Here is a 15007-nt window from a genome sequence, read left to right on the forward strand (position 1 = left end):
CACAACTACTGAGCCCGTGAACCACAACTACTGAGCCACAACTACTGAAGCCTGTGCGCCTAGAGCCTGTGCTCCACGACAAAGAGAAGCCACTACAATTAGAAGCCCGTGCACCGCAATGAAGAGTAGCCCCCGCTTGGGCGACTAGAGAAAGCCCTCGTGCAGCAACGAAGACCCAATGCAGCCATAAATAAATAAATAAATTTATTTTAAAAAAAGAGAAGAAGTAGATTACTCAATGGTATAATCCAAGTGGTATATACAGGTATATGCTGTAAAATTCTTTCAGCTTTGTTTTATGTTTGAAAACGTGCATAATAAAATGTCAGAGAAACATTTTTAAAAATGGAGGTATGTGCCTCAGAGCATACCATAAGAAGTGAAGACGTTCACTTCTACGTTGTGTGCAAGGAAGTATTACCCAGAAGTTAAAATTTATCTGGGTCTTAGAGAAGAGAAAGGAGCTTGTCTGACATAAAAAGAAGAGAAAAACTAATTCAAAAAGAGGGAAAAGCTTCTGTAAAGGCATGAGTACGTGAAACATTACCCAGAAGTTAAAATTTATCTGGGTCTTAGAGAAGAGAAAGGAGCTTGTCTGACATAAAAAGAAGAGAAAAAATAATTCAAAAAGAGAGAAAGGCTTCTTCTATAAAGGCATGAGTACGTGAAGCAACGTGGTGTGTTTGTGGAAATACTACCAAGTATTATAGGGGGAATGTTAAGAGCTGGGTGGAGACATAAGCAGAAATTAAAGAATGAGAAGCCTTATCTTTTAAGTCTTGTATATATAAGACTTGCATTGTCTTTTATTGCGTAGGAATTAAGGAACCAATACATTCATTATTTCACAACGTTCTATTGAATGTTATAGAGGATAGAGCCGTGCCCCATTTCACACCCCGCATAATCCCCGAGGGCCTCCCCTTGAGTGTGGGTGGGACTTGTGACTTGCTTCTAACAGAATATGGCCAAAGTTATGGGTTGTCTTCCCCGTGATTATGTTAATCTATTGCATTAACATTGTATAAATACCCATCTTGCTAGTGTGCACAAGGGAGATTCTTCATGCTGCTGGACCAAGTAGGCAGCCATGTTGAGGGAGCCCAGGTGGCAAAGAACTATGTACGGGTGACCTGCCTGTACCAAGTACAGCCTCAAGGCCCTGAAGACAGCTTTCAGCTCACAGCCAGCAAAAAGCAAGGGTCCTGTGTAATGCAACCACAGGGGAACGGATTCTACCAACAACCTGAATAAACTTAGAAGCAAATTCTTCTCCCAAAGACTTGCTAGAGCCTGAGGAGAGGACCCAGCTAAGCCAGGCTTGAACTCTTGACTCACAGAAACCATAAGATAATAAAGGTTGTCTTAAGCTGTACAATTTGCGGTAATGCTTTTACACAGCGATAGAAAACTATTACAAATGTACACTAGGTGCTGGCACTTTATTAGATGACTGAGTAAGAATGGGGAGGAGAATCTTGCCCGCATAGATCGTGAAGACTAATAGGGGAGACGGAAGTTATAAGACCTACTATCATGAATGTCACAATGTGAGAAATAAAGGGAGGTAGAAAAACACATAGTTGGGACCCTAAGGCAAGGGTCAGAAGAAGACCTCCTTGAGGAAGTGCTGTTTGAGGCTTGAACGATGAGTAGAAGTTAATCAAATGGGGAGATGGGGAAGAGATCTCTGGGAAGATGAACAAGGACTCCAAAGAGAGCAGAGCACACACAAAAGAATACAAAGAGAGACAGAGAAGGATCTTACCAAACAGACCTTTCAGTAATTGCCAAGTAAGAACGGCCTGCAAACAAGACGAGGAGGCAACCAGAGAGCAGATCAAGGGAACGTGTCCTTGGGCACGATATTTTAGATGGGAGAGGCTTTATCTTGCTTAAATGGTGACAGGAAGAATCCGATTGATAGGGGAAGCTGAAAAATACTGAAAAGTGGAGATAATAAAGCAAGTCCATGAGGGTGTCAGAGGAGAGGAGATCCATATCATAGGCAGTGATAGAAGCTGTTGATAATAAGGCTTCATATACAGGAAGGATGGAAAAAAAAATAAGAAAAAAGTCTAAGTATGTTTTCAGATTGGGGGATGAGAAGTGGACTGAGGTATCTTCTGAGGGTTTCAGTCTCTCTCCTCCCAAACCAGAGGTCGTCTGCTGAAGGCGAGCCCTGAAAGTTGGAGGAAGAGAGGAGAACATTTGAAATGGTCATTATGGAGAATGTTATAGATGATGATTTGGAAAATATAGGATGGTCAATAAGTGCTGAAGATGTAATTTAAGAGTTACATCAAGTTAACTGAATCACTTTGCTGTACACCTGAAACTAACACAGTGTTGTAAATCAACTATGTCAATTAAAAAAAAAAGTTACAAGAAGTGATCAGATGAGTATTTTATTAAAAACTCTGGAGCAAATATAGATGTGATTCAGTAAAGGGAGCAGGGAGCATTGGTCAGTGAATCAGAGACAGGAAGCAGGGCGTAACTAGGGATAAGCCCACTGGAGAAGAAAGGCAAACACAGGGGCTTGTGGTTCCGATGGGCCAAAGATTAAAAGAAAAAGAAGTGTAGTTGAATTAAATGCGCTTAGTGTCCAAATTTGAGGATATGGTTTTTCTCTATGTGCCAGGATAAGCGTGGTCTTAGTCATAACCCAGATGGTTTTTCTGTTTTGTTATTTTTGTTGTTTTGTTTTGCTTTGCTTTGGTAGGAGAGAAAAAGCATCCATGCTCAGAGTATAGCAATGACCAAAACCCAACCCACCTCAGCAATCTCTACAGACACACAGATTCACCACCTCCCTCATGAGATGCAGCTCCAGATCTCTTCACTCTTTGCAGAGTCTTTTTCTCCTGTGGCATGATTCTCTCTGCTCATCTCACTGGCCCTCTCTGTTCCTCTTTCCCTTTTTAACAGGTAATCCCATATCACACTGCCCCTCCCCTACATGTAACTCCAAAGCCTCTCATATATCACTTGAGCCCCTACTTTTGGGTCATTCAGCATCCTCTCAATTCTGTATTCTTAGGTGTCCTGGTCAGTGGGTTTGGGATGCTGTACATCTCCTCACTTTATGCCAGTGTGAGAAGCACTGAGCATCCATCAGAGCTCTTCCCAATAGCACAGAGCTTTACTAAGGTCCGCACCTACTACCTATAAACACAGAACCCACCCCGTTGTTACTATTTGGATATCACCTGAGAGCCAGATCTTTGTCTGCTTGAAACGACCATCTCTAGTTCTTTCAAGGATCTCACATATAACATGCCCCATCTCTCTGATTCATAACCGTTGTTCCTGATCCATTACACATGAAAACATTGCTTCTCTTTATATTACTGTTTAGAACCACCATCTAGGCCGTTGTGAAAGTCAGAAACTCAGCTGACTTTCCCTGACTCTGCCCCTGTTGTTTCTACTCACAGTCAGTATGTCTAAAATGTACAGACTCTGCTTCCCTACATCTCCCAATTCAGAAGTTTGACAATGTTTCATTTACCATGGTGGCTTTAATGACACACCCTCTGATGCCTACAAGATAAAAATCTAAATTCCGTTACCAAACAGGTCAGGCCCTTTGCTATCTTAACACTTACCTGCTATAAATAATACTTTTTTATCACATTCTCTCTCCCGCTCTGCAAACAATTTTCTACCCTCCAGTATTACTTATTTACATATATTTTCCAGAACACATCACAGTTTTTATGCTTTTCTGACTTTTACTTAACTAAACCTCAGTTTTACAATATTCTCCCCGAATTTGTCTGCCTCTTGGGTGGTACCTCCCGTGACTCTGATACCCTAATGTTTTTTCTTCTATACTCCCATGGAACTTATTGCTCATTCCATTGTAGCAACTGTCACAAGGTATTGGCTAACTGATGGCAAAGTCTGTGTCATAATGTATCCCTAGCATATGCAGTACCTACCAAATAGCTGATATTTCAATAATTTTTGAATGAACAAATGGTGAGGATGTTGCTGAATTTCTCATCATGTTTACAGTTTATGTGATAAAGAGATCAGGGGCCACAGCCCAAGTTTTTAGTGTCTTTTTTTTTTTTTTTTAATGAATTCTGTTCAAGAACAAGAAAGATAGAGTTGTGGATCCAGTGTAGAAATCAAGAAGGTACTGCACTGAAGGGATGGAGGAACAGAGGAGCCTCAGTGGCTTTCAATGACGCTCATGACCCATCTTGCATAAGGATTAACTTCTGTGAAGAATCCTTCACTTCCCAGGGTGACACTTCCTTTTGCCCAAGTCAAGATGCCATGCAACCTCCCACCGCAGATGGCTGGAGCTGCTGAGACTTCCTGCCAGAGAGAGGCAACAGGAGATCAATAGTGCTTTGTCCTCGTGGAACAAGAATTAATTGCAAGAAGTGGCACATTATAGTAGCAGAAGCATCTAACGGCCTGGAATCATTTTTCTTGAGAGGTGGCAAACCTCTCTTCACATCCACGTAGGGCTCACCTCTCTTGGTTTGAATTTGACCAAACTGAGAGCAAGTAGGAGGAGAAAGGACAAATGGCTCTCCCACCGAATCTCTCCCACTCTAAAGGAAGGCAGGGGAGTTGATGAGAAATCCAGAGACTGAGGAGAAAGAGGAGAAGGGCTCCAGGCCTTCTTGATGGGCACCATTTGGTTTCCTATTGGCACCTCTCCTCCTCATGGACCCCTTGCTATCTTCCTGTCTGGGGAAGGGAAAGATACCTTATTTTCAGATAAGGTCTTTAGAGGTTGTCCCACACACATGATGTTTATTGCCATTCTTTCATCTTGCATATTCTGGCACTCATCGTAGGGAAGAGTATATTGGTTTATCCAAGTCAGCATGTCAGGGTCACTAACTGTGGGGAAGAGAAATGAAGTCCAGGGTTACTCTCCTTATCACATATACTCTTGTGATCAGCCTCTACTTTGTGAATACATTAATACCCGAGAATATTTATGGCAGGTATCAGACATTCCATCCTTCTTAGAGTCCCTTGTTCAGTGTCTCTGTTTTAGACCAGTGGATTCAGAGCATTATGTGAGCCTTATGTCAGATATCATCAGATCTATAATTCTCTCTGTAACGTGCATAACTTAGAAAGCTTGAAAAACCCACAGGAAAATTATGAATGATTGTGAGAAGAGAGAGACACAAAGCCATTGTCTCCAAGAAACCTTCATTTTTGGCACCTACTTCATCATCTTTACATTTAATCATAAAGGTAGAAAATTATTTTTAATGTGTCTAAACATGCTTTTTTAGTGAGATAATTTATAAATGGATTATTTATAAGTGAATGTGAGTGTATATGTATAAATATACATATATATTTTCCCCTAAGAAGTAATATTGCTTATCTCACTCATAGCAGTTGTTACTATACTGTTAACCTCAGGATGCAAGGAGTCTAACCAAGGCATTATATAATTTTAATCTCTGGTAGAGAGTAACAAGGAGGAAGGAAACAAAAAATTAACCAGAGACTGCTCAGGCTAAGCCTAGTGTTACTTATAGAGAAGGATTTTTCTGATATATATCCAATCTAACGTCTTAAAGCAGATTAGACCAGAAAATGTCAAGTCCGAAAAGACCAAGAAGAGTTATGTTCAGTTTTAAGTTTTTATGGAAATTGAATTGAAATACATAGAACAAGCTAGGTGAAAGTAACCTAGTTACTTGAAATAATGAACTCAATAAATATTGGGAGGCTGGCACCAGAGAGCTTGTAGAATTGGTTTGTCACTATGATTCTGACATGCAGAGCCTATGGGATAAAACATTTATGTAGTTTTATTTTGTTTTCAAATGGTGTGTAATGAATTACTTTGTAAAATGTGATACAGTTACTTTGAATAAGACTTAAAATCTTCTATTTGTTCAGAAAATATGTTCACTTAGATTCCCTGGAATGTTGCTTCTGAATTGAAAATGAAGTTGCCAAATACTGAGAATACAAAAGTTCCCACTTTCTACTTTTGTTTTCACAAAACAGACTGATAGACAAAACAGTCTCCCACTTTTTGTTTTTACAGAACATACGAATTGTTCTGTAACTACCAGAGGAGGGTTTAAACCTGATTAACACCCATGGCAATTTGCCTCAGTGAACAGGCTTTGGCGAGCCAATCAATCAATGTCACTTTTTAAAGTCAGCAAATCAGACTCGCCTCCAATAAACATGCTGAGTGCCAACCAATCAACAACAATCTCACCCAGGTAACCACGCCTCTACAGATGACGTCAACTTTCTTAAGCCCCTGAAAGTCTTCCAAACCCTGTAGGGAAAGCTTCCCACAAACCCCATGTAAGCCTAGTACTCTGCTCCTTGAGACTGTGTCAGCTCAGCATTGCTCTTCTATAATAAGCAATAAATTTAGCTTTATCAGTTCATTTCAGATATCGAGTGGTGGTTCCAGCATCCTTTGATAATACTGAAAGAGAGTATAATGCTAGTATAAGGCCCTGCAGTAATCCCTCTAGGGTCAAGAGCATTACCTCATAGCAGCTATTTCCTTCAGGTATATCCCTCCACATTTTCCCCAGCGCCAAAACCTTCTCAGGATGAAGAACACAGAGTCAAACACTTACGGTTTTTATATTTACTCCAGGTCCAGGTTGGGATAAAGCAGGAATCATTAAATGATAAGGGTTCCATAGCTATGGCTATGGTTCCCACTTGGTTGTTGAGTGCAGCAGGCTTAGACAGTTTTATCATCACCAAGTCATTGTTCAGAGATCCTGCGTTGAATTCAGGGTAGGGCACCGTCATCGAGTAATTCCGTACCTGCTCTTCCTTATTTTTGATGTTGGGTTGATAAACTCCCAATCGGATTTTAACACTATGGAAGAAAGGAGGCAGGGAGTTGGAAAATAACAGGGTCACAGAATGTCAGAATTGCAAGAAGTGTCAGAGGTGACCTCCTCCCATCATTTTAATTTTATCTCTTAGACCTGAGAACTCAAGTGACCGGCCTTGGTCTGTAAAACAGTAATAACAATAGTTTATAGGACTGTTGTGTTAGACTCAATGTATATACATAAAACCTGACATGGTATCTGCCACCTAGAACATACTCAATGCAATCTAGTTGTGATGATGGTGGTGATGGTGGTGATGGTGGTGATGCTGGTGATGGTGATGATGGATGACCTGAATGAATAGGGAACAGATATGGCACCACAATCCATTATTCCAGAGGTCTTTGCCTGCACTACACTGTCTCAAGCAACTCTTGAGCAAGCATATTGTACCCTTTGTTTCTGGATATTCTTAGGCCCTTCCCAGCTCCTCTTGGGCCCATATCATTGTATTTACCATGTGCTGCCTACACTGATTATAGATTCACAAGACCCTTAGTAGTCTATCAGGACTCCCATTTACCATCTTCCATTATATTTCCTGGACAAATTCAAACCCACAGACTTCCACTGTCAGGAGGGCAGTCACGGAACAGATACAGGAGCCACTGCCTACCAGAAACAGTTCATGCATTAGGCCTGGCTGAGAGAAGAACATCCAATTTACCAGCTCCAGTTCTTGGAGGGGATGAACTGTCTTTATTTCCTTTGTATTTCTCATTAACACACAGAGCACGGCTTCAATCTGGGTCTGAGTAAACTGTCTTGAATGACCAGATGGCTGAGAGTTCTGAGTTAGAAATGACCCTTATATACTCCTGAAACTCTGGCTGGGTCCCAATCATACAACAGTTTCTCACACACAACAGAGACACTGAGGTCTGTAAGCATCATCTCGTGCAGAGTTCCTTTGCCCTTCTTCTGTTACCTGCATCACGTGGCTTCTGCTAACACTTCGACCTCAGCCTGTGAACACCCACCCCTACTCATTACACTCACTCAGCGCTGGTCTGTCAGTTTGGCAAACACTCAATTATCTTTACTGCTTCAGAGACTCTGTACACTATTCCCTCTGCCTGGAATTTTCCCCAGGATTTATTCACTTGGTTGCGTCCTCCTCTTCCTGTTGGTCTCATCTCTTCAACTAGGCCTGACATGATCACCCTAAGTAAAGTAGATATCTTGCTTTATTCCTGTATTTTACAGCTTGGCACCCTTTTAATGTTTTATTTTGGGACATTTATTTGTTTTGGCTTACTTCCTCTACCAGAATGTGAGCTCCATGAGGGAAAACTAATTTCTGTCTTGTTCCCTTGCTGTTTTTTCAGTGCATTAAGCAGTCCCTAGAATATAGTAAATGTTCAATAAGTATGTTGAATGAATGAATATTATTTACTGTCCGTGAGAAAGAGTCTTCTGACACCTTCCTCTTCATCTCCTCCTAAACCACCCAAGTGTGTATTATTTTCCCCGTTGGGAAGACGACCCTCTCTCTTCCTGGGTCTTCTAATTCCCTAGGATGCCATTAGAACTTGCTGGGATGCCTCATCAGACCTGATTTTGTTCCAATAGAACCCTCATGGCTCCCAAGAGCAAACGGATACTTACGGTAAGGGGCAGTGAGCAGCGGTCAGTACCCACTCAGGGTGAATGAGAGACCCCACACAGGGTTCCGGGAAGGACTGAAGATAGACCATGTAAGGAATAGTAAAATCTTCTGCTACGTACATCTTCTCAGTGTTAGAATCTTGGGCCGGAATGACTCCTAAAGAATCAGTGGGGTCACAGGCAGAAGGAGAGACAGGGCAAGAGGTGAGAGTTGACTAGGATAGTTTTTCCCACCTTAAGGTTTTCAAGGACAATGTCAAGATCTTCAAATTATTTTTAAATATTCTTTTAAATCAAAGGGCAATCATGCATGTCACCTGAGCTCTACACATGAAGAAAACTGACACATGTCTTTGCTTGAGATGGAGGTATATTAAAGTTCTGTGAAACTAATGCAAACGTTTATCTGAGGCTGATCAAAAACCCTGATTGGCAGTGCTGTGTATTATAAAAATGAAAAAAAAAAGAATTACTACTTTAAAAATAATAGTTTAAATTAACTTTTGCCAGGAATGAAAGGAAAAAGTTAAATACTACCTTACTTTGGTGGTGAAAGGAGTGGAAAAGCTTGGGGTAGGGCCACGAGGCTCTCAGAGCCCCTGACCCAGCCCCCCTTCCTTTCCTGCACTCACTCCTCCAAAGTCCATCTGCCCAGAGAAAGGGAAGATATACTTCTCTGGTGTCTATTCAGGAGACACGGCAATCTAGGAAATCACACACTCAAGAGTCCTGGGAGAGTGCAGGGGACTTACAGTGATGTATCCTAACATGCTGACAGGCACCGGAGAAGCTCAGAGAGACTGCTGGTGGGGTAAGCTGTGCATCAAGAGCGGTTCCTTTCGTTTGCATCAATAGTTACTTGAAGGAAATGCCCACCAACTCCTCTCTCTTCAGTTGTGGCTAGCTACTTCCCTCTCTGACCCTCCCACACACCACCGCATCTCTCCCTAAGCAGCAACAAGACCCCAGACTCACCAGCTGCGCTCATGAGTGCAAAGATGAGATACCACTTCATGGCAGGCTGGGATCTCGCCAGGAGCAGACAAGTCAGATCCAGCCGTCAGCTGTCTCAATCTTTAGTCCAAGCGTCCTTGGCAAGAACAGCGGGGGAGAGAAAATATTAAGTTGGGGGTTAGGGGAGAAGCAAGGCTTTTACAGATGTCTTCAAACGAGCCCTGATCAAAATCCAGTTACATAAGGCACACCTGAGATCTGTCTCTGATGTGGGTGAAAGGGAAAGGGGCAGACCAAGTCCAGCCCCTGGTGCCTCTTCTCGGACCCTAGAAATCTCAGGTGTACCTGCTGACATTCTCCTCCCCTCTCTGTGACACAGTCTTTCTTTGTTGTCCTCTCCTCCCTTTGTGACTGTGAACCTCTCTCCCTGCCCTCACTTGCCATCTCCCTTTTCCCCAAGAGTCCCTCTGCCCCTCTCAGAGCCTCTTCAAACATTGGGGTATGAAATAGATTTAACAAACCATCCTCCCCTCGCCATTTTAGTGACGAGGATGCCGTAGGCCTCGTGGAAGTTAGCAGCCAAGTCAGGACTCGGAACGGTGTTTCCAGATTTCCCCTGATGTGTAGAACTTTACCTGAGCCCCGTGCTTCCAGAAGACAGCGGTGGGTGAAAAATTCTTGGAGATTCTGTATTCTGAGAAATGGCTTATCACAAAGAATGACCCTTCCCCACGTGAGTTTGAAAAGACTCCGTCCACTCTTTCTCATGGCTCCCATAAGACTTCGGATGACTCCTTCGTGGACGTGTGACAAGGTCAGCCACAGACCTCCCGCTTTTGCCTGAACCACGCGGACCCTCCAGCTCCCCATTCTTTCTCTCATCAATGATTAGCTGAGCTTAGAACTGTTTCCCCCCCGCCGCCCCGCCCCGCCCCGCCCCGCCCCGAATCTAACTACAACTAGAGATAAACACTTCCTGTTCAGCTAACTGAGAATTCCCCTGATTGCAAAACAACCTCAACTGTTAATCTCCCCACCTGTAACTTGTCTACATCTCCCTACAAATGTCTTAAGGCAAAAGCATCCTGCTGAGGCACTCTGATCTCCAGATCTGGGATGTTCTTCTTATTGCAATAATCTGAATAAAATCAATCTCCCTACCTGTTCAGTTTCTGTGTTTGACAATTAGTACTCTTTTTAATGCACCCCACTCCTTCTTTTTATAAGTTAGCCTTAACTTTCTGACTGCCCCCCAGCCCAGAGATATGTAACAAATAGTGGTTTCAACCATGGATATTGGTCTATAGTTTTCTTGTGTTGTCTTTCTCTGACTTTGGTATCAGGGTAATGCTGGCTTTGTAGAATGAGTTGGGAAATGTTCTCCCTTCTTCAACTTTTGGAGGAGTTTGAGCAGGGTTGGTGTTCATTCTTTGAATGTTTGTTGGAATTCTCCAGCTAAGCTGTCTGGTCCTGGGGTTTTCTGTGTTGAGAGGTTTTCGATTACTGACTCAATCTCTTTACTCATTATTGGTCTGTTCAGATTTTCTATTTATAAAGTGCTTAGAACAGCAAGTTCTAATGGTAAATAGTAAATGCTATATAAATGCTTGTTAAATAAAATAACTATAACCTTAGGATCCCCATATTTTCCAGGCCTCTGGGAACACTTTTTTATCTATGTCCAAATATTGTTGTAAGCCCTTAAAGCTTTGTAACATTTCCATGTTTATTAATAGCAGTGCAGAGCATAGACTCAGGAGTCAAGCTCCTAGGTAGGGTTCAATTCCTGGCTTCAGGACTTTCTAGGTGCCTTGTCCTGATGGAAACATTTAACCTCTTTAAGCCTCAGTATTCTCATTTATAAAATGGGAGGAATATTAGCACCTAATTCATAGGATGGACATCTTGTTTGCTTCCAGGTTTTGGCAATTATAAATACAGCTGCCATCAACACCCATGTGCAGGTTTTTGTGTGGAGATACATATTCAGCTCTTTTGAGTGAATACCAAGGGGTGTGATTGCTGGATCGTATGGCAAGAGTATGTTTAGAAAGTTTCCACAGCTTAGATGGAATATAAATTAAAAAGGGATTAGACTGAGCTACTCAGAAAAGATGGATATTTTTAAGACTAAATAAAGACTTTTGTAGTTGCATTTTTTCAACAAGGCAGACATTCTTACTTGACTTTTTTTTTTAATATATATTTATTTATTTTTGGCTGTGTTGGGTCTTCATTTCTGTGCGAGGGTTTTCTCCAGTTGCGGCAAGCGGGGGCCACTGTTCATTGCGGTGCGCGGGCGTCTCACCGTCGCGGCCTCTCCCGTTGCGGAGCACAGGCTCCAGACGCGCAGGCTCAGTAGTTGTGGCTCACGGGTCTAGCCGCTCCGCGGCATGTGAGATCTTCACGGACCGGGGCACGAACCCGTGTCCCCTGCACTGGCAGGCGGATTCTTAACCACTGCGCCACTAGGGAAGCCCTCTTACTTGACTTTTAAAAGTAAGGCTAAAATCATACCAAGATAGTAAATATCTTTATTTTTTAAAGGTCTTTTAGAATTTGATTTTAATGCTAAAGTTACTTGCCATAAAAGAAATGATTAAACTAGTTTTCATTTAAATAATGAATTAAATAAGATTTCTAGGGAAAAAGAGGCTTCCATTTGTCTTATTAAAGCAAATATTCTTCGATAAATTCATCTTGAGTATACCTTGAAATTTTTTGCTCGTTAATGGGAAAACTAACAGATTATGGAGTGTACCAATCTGAAGTGAAGTTACTTCTATCCAGCTTATATATCCCATGTGAAAAAATATTTACATAAGTAGCTAAACTTCCAAGTGCAAATATTGCTTTATTTTACATAGCTATCAAAGGTCCTAACCATGAAGTTGACAGTTGAGAGCCGTCTGAGAGTTTTCAGAGCAAGTGATAAGTAAATTAAATCTATCTGTTACTGTAATGAGACATAGCAAGCAAAAAACTTTTCCTGATCTCAGACTGTTACCTCTTTACATTGCCTTATTTTTGCTATGAAATATCATGGCTTCCTGGATTTTATTGAATCATGAATTAGGTATTTATTTGTAGTAAATATCTTTTGGCGAGAGGTATCTCTTCTGACTACAAAATGGGTTTTTAAATCGTAGTATGCTTTCACAGGTCTTTTGATGTTTTTCTTTTGATTATACTTTAGAAGCAGATCTTTGCTTTCCATTTATCCATTCTTTGATCCAGTTTTCTTTTCCTGTGGCATTTGCATTGATTAGCATTATATTCTCTAGTCTCTATTTATTTGTTTTCTGTTTACGCAATCAGAATGAATACACCGTGAAGGCAAGGTTTTAACTGTTTTCTTCCCTGTTGTATCTTTAGTGAATAAAACACTGTTAGGCACGTAATAGGCCCTCAATAAGTTAAATGGTTGGATAAATGAATAGAATAGTTACATTGTCTCCACTGTACAACATACCAGGTTTATTTAATCAATCCTCTGTTAATGACTATTTGAGTTATTTCCGGATTTTCAGTGTTATGTAGACGATACATCAGTAAGCATCCTTAATTACTCTGGTGGAGACTGTGGCTGCCTCCTTAAAATCTACACCTCCTTTTCTTGATAGCTAACCTTATAATTACTCCGTTAACCAAATATATACCAAGTAGGCCATGTTTATTGCAAAATGAAAAGGTTATGTGTGCTCTGATGGTGTGCCATGTAACTTAATTATAAGTTCAACAGCATAATCCTCTTCAGTTATTGGCTCAGGGATGTGAGAGTGACCAAATTCAGTTAAGGAGACACAATATGTTTGACAGGGGGCTTCTGGGCAAAAAGCTTCTTTCCCCCTAGATACAGGCAAGGGAGAGTATGGCTCTGACAGCTGTCTTGATCACAAGGCTTTATCCTTAGGATAAAGCTGACAGTGATGCAGAGGGCAAAGACAGAAATAAATTGGGTCCCCTGATGGCATTTTTGAATTGCTGAATCAGACCATCCTTGCTGTTCTCACTATTTCTAAGCTTCCACTAGAGCATTTTAAAGTACATGTTAAAGTATGAGTTGGACATTCTGTTCCTTGCAACTGAATGATTCCGAAATGATACACTCACACTTACACATTTTTGTTTTTATAAGCACATTTTAATAGGATAGGATTCTAGAAGTTTAGTTGCTGGGCCAAAGAGCATATAGATTTCACATTTTAATATAATTTCACAAATTGTAACAAGTCAGATTTTAAGTAAGAGATAGAAAATGCCGAGATATGCTGAAAAGGGACTGTTGGATGGCATCCAGAAAAATGATTTATTTGCCTTTTCATACTTTACTTTGGGCCTGCCCTGATCTCTCATCTTTTATGTTATCTCACTTATCTTTTCAGGTCTCTGAATCTTCCCTCTACCTGAGGTGGTTAGGTGAGTAGGTGTATATTGGTGATGGTGATGGGTGGGGTAGAAGAACATTTCAGAGGGAACAGGGAAATCTTTAAACTCATTTGTTTCTGTAGAGAAGCCTGAGATGTTTATTTAAGGTAGATACAAGGTAACATTTAAAAGCAAAAAAAGAGGAGTTATATGTGAAATTATTTTAGGCCATAAGCAAACATAAAAGCAATTCAATAACAACTAAGGAAATACACAGGGCAGATTAGTTATAACTGAACATTTAAGAGCCCTGAATGCAAGGCTAAGGAATTTGGGCTCCATCCTAGTGGCATGATAAGGTAATATTAAGGGCTCAGGACTGCTCCCTACAAATGTGCCATCCAGAGGTATACAAAGGGATAGAAAATTGGTAATAGGGGAATGTATCTTCCCATACCTTCCTCTTCTGAGATACCTGTTATGGACTGCATATCTGTGTCCCTCACCGCCAAAATTCGTATGTTCAAACCCTAACACCCAAGGAGATGGTATGAGGAGGTAGGGCCTTTGGAAAGTTTAGATGAGGTCATAAAGGTGGAGCCCCCATGATGGAATTAGTGCTCTTATAAGAGGGAGATACTGTTACCTAACACAAGTCTGTGTGCGTGACACACAATGAGGCCAAACAATACCAAAACATCAGAGTTCAGAGCACAGAAAGGTTTATTGCAGGGCCATGCAAGGAAACGGGTGGCTCATACCTTAAAAACCCCGAACTCCCTGAAAGCTTTCAGCAAAGCCCTTTTATAGGAAAGCTGAGGGAGGGGCGTGGTTAGTTGTTGCCGATTTCTTGGTGTCAGATCCTTTGTTCTTGAGGTCAGGTTGCGGTCAGGTCACGATGTTCCTGTAAACCTCCACCAAAACAAATGTTGTTCTGTGTTCTGACAAGAAAGTGCAAGGTCCCAAGGCTCGACTTTCACCCTCTGAGGTCCAGGCCCTGGCTGAGAGGAGGGGGTCCCTACACAGGAGGGTTGCCCTGGCTGAGAGGAGGGGGTCCCTACACAGGAGGGTTACCCTGGCCGGGAGCGCTCGTGCAGCACCCAGGCCCCGCCGAAGAGGTAGTTCTCTGCTGACGGTGCCCTCAGGGCCAGGTCCCCAGACCCTGCCCAGCTGTCATCACGGAGGGAGCCAGGCGCCCAGGACCC

General features: G+C 41.8%; 1 protein-coding gene across 1 annotated transcript; it reads right to left on the minus strand.

Annotated features, from left to right (window-relative positions):
- Positions 1-3406: 3406 nt before the first annotated feature.
- On the minus strand, positions 3407-10305 carry LOC309666358 (putative inactive serine protease 58). Its single transcript, XM_082473715.1, has 6 exons — positions 10070-10305; positions 9456-9570; positions 8481-8637; positions 6603-6853; positions 4733-4869; positions 3407-4332 (listed from the first exon to the last, which is right to left on the minus strand). The coding sequence occupies exons 2-6, from the start codon at positions 9493-9495 to the stop codon at positions 4183-4185; spliced, it is 735 nt and encodes a 244-aa protein (XP_082329841.1). The 5' UTR covers positions 9496-9570; positions 10070-10305; the 3' UTR covers positions 3407-4182.
- Positions 10306-15007: the final 4702 nt, after the last annotated feature.

The sequence above is a fragment of the Balaenoptera physalus genome, assembly GCF_965194825.1.
Source record: "Balaenoptera physalus genome assembly, chromosome: 8".
In the NCBI taxonomy this organism is placed as follows: domain Eukaryota; kingdom Metazoa; phylum Chordata; class Mammalia; order Artiodactyla; family Balaenopteridae; genus Balaenoptera; species Balaenoptera physalus.

Bases quoted from the DNA above. Each gene is read 5' to 3' on its own strand.
- LOC309666358 (XM_082473715.1), bottom strand. From the start codon at position 9,495: ATGAAGTGGTATCTCATCTTTGCACTCATGAGCGCAGCTG. The intron at 8,638-9,455 runs GTGAGTCTGGGG...CTGATTCTTTAG, and splicing joins TGCACTCATGAGCGCAGCTG to GAGTCATTCCGGCCCAAGAT. The intron at 4,333-4,732 runs GTATCTTTCCCT...TCTCTCTGGCAG, and splicing joins AGACCTTATCTGAAAATAAG to GAAGTCTCAGCAGCTCCAGC.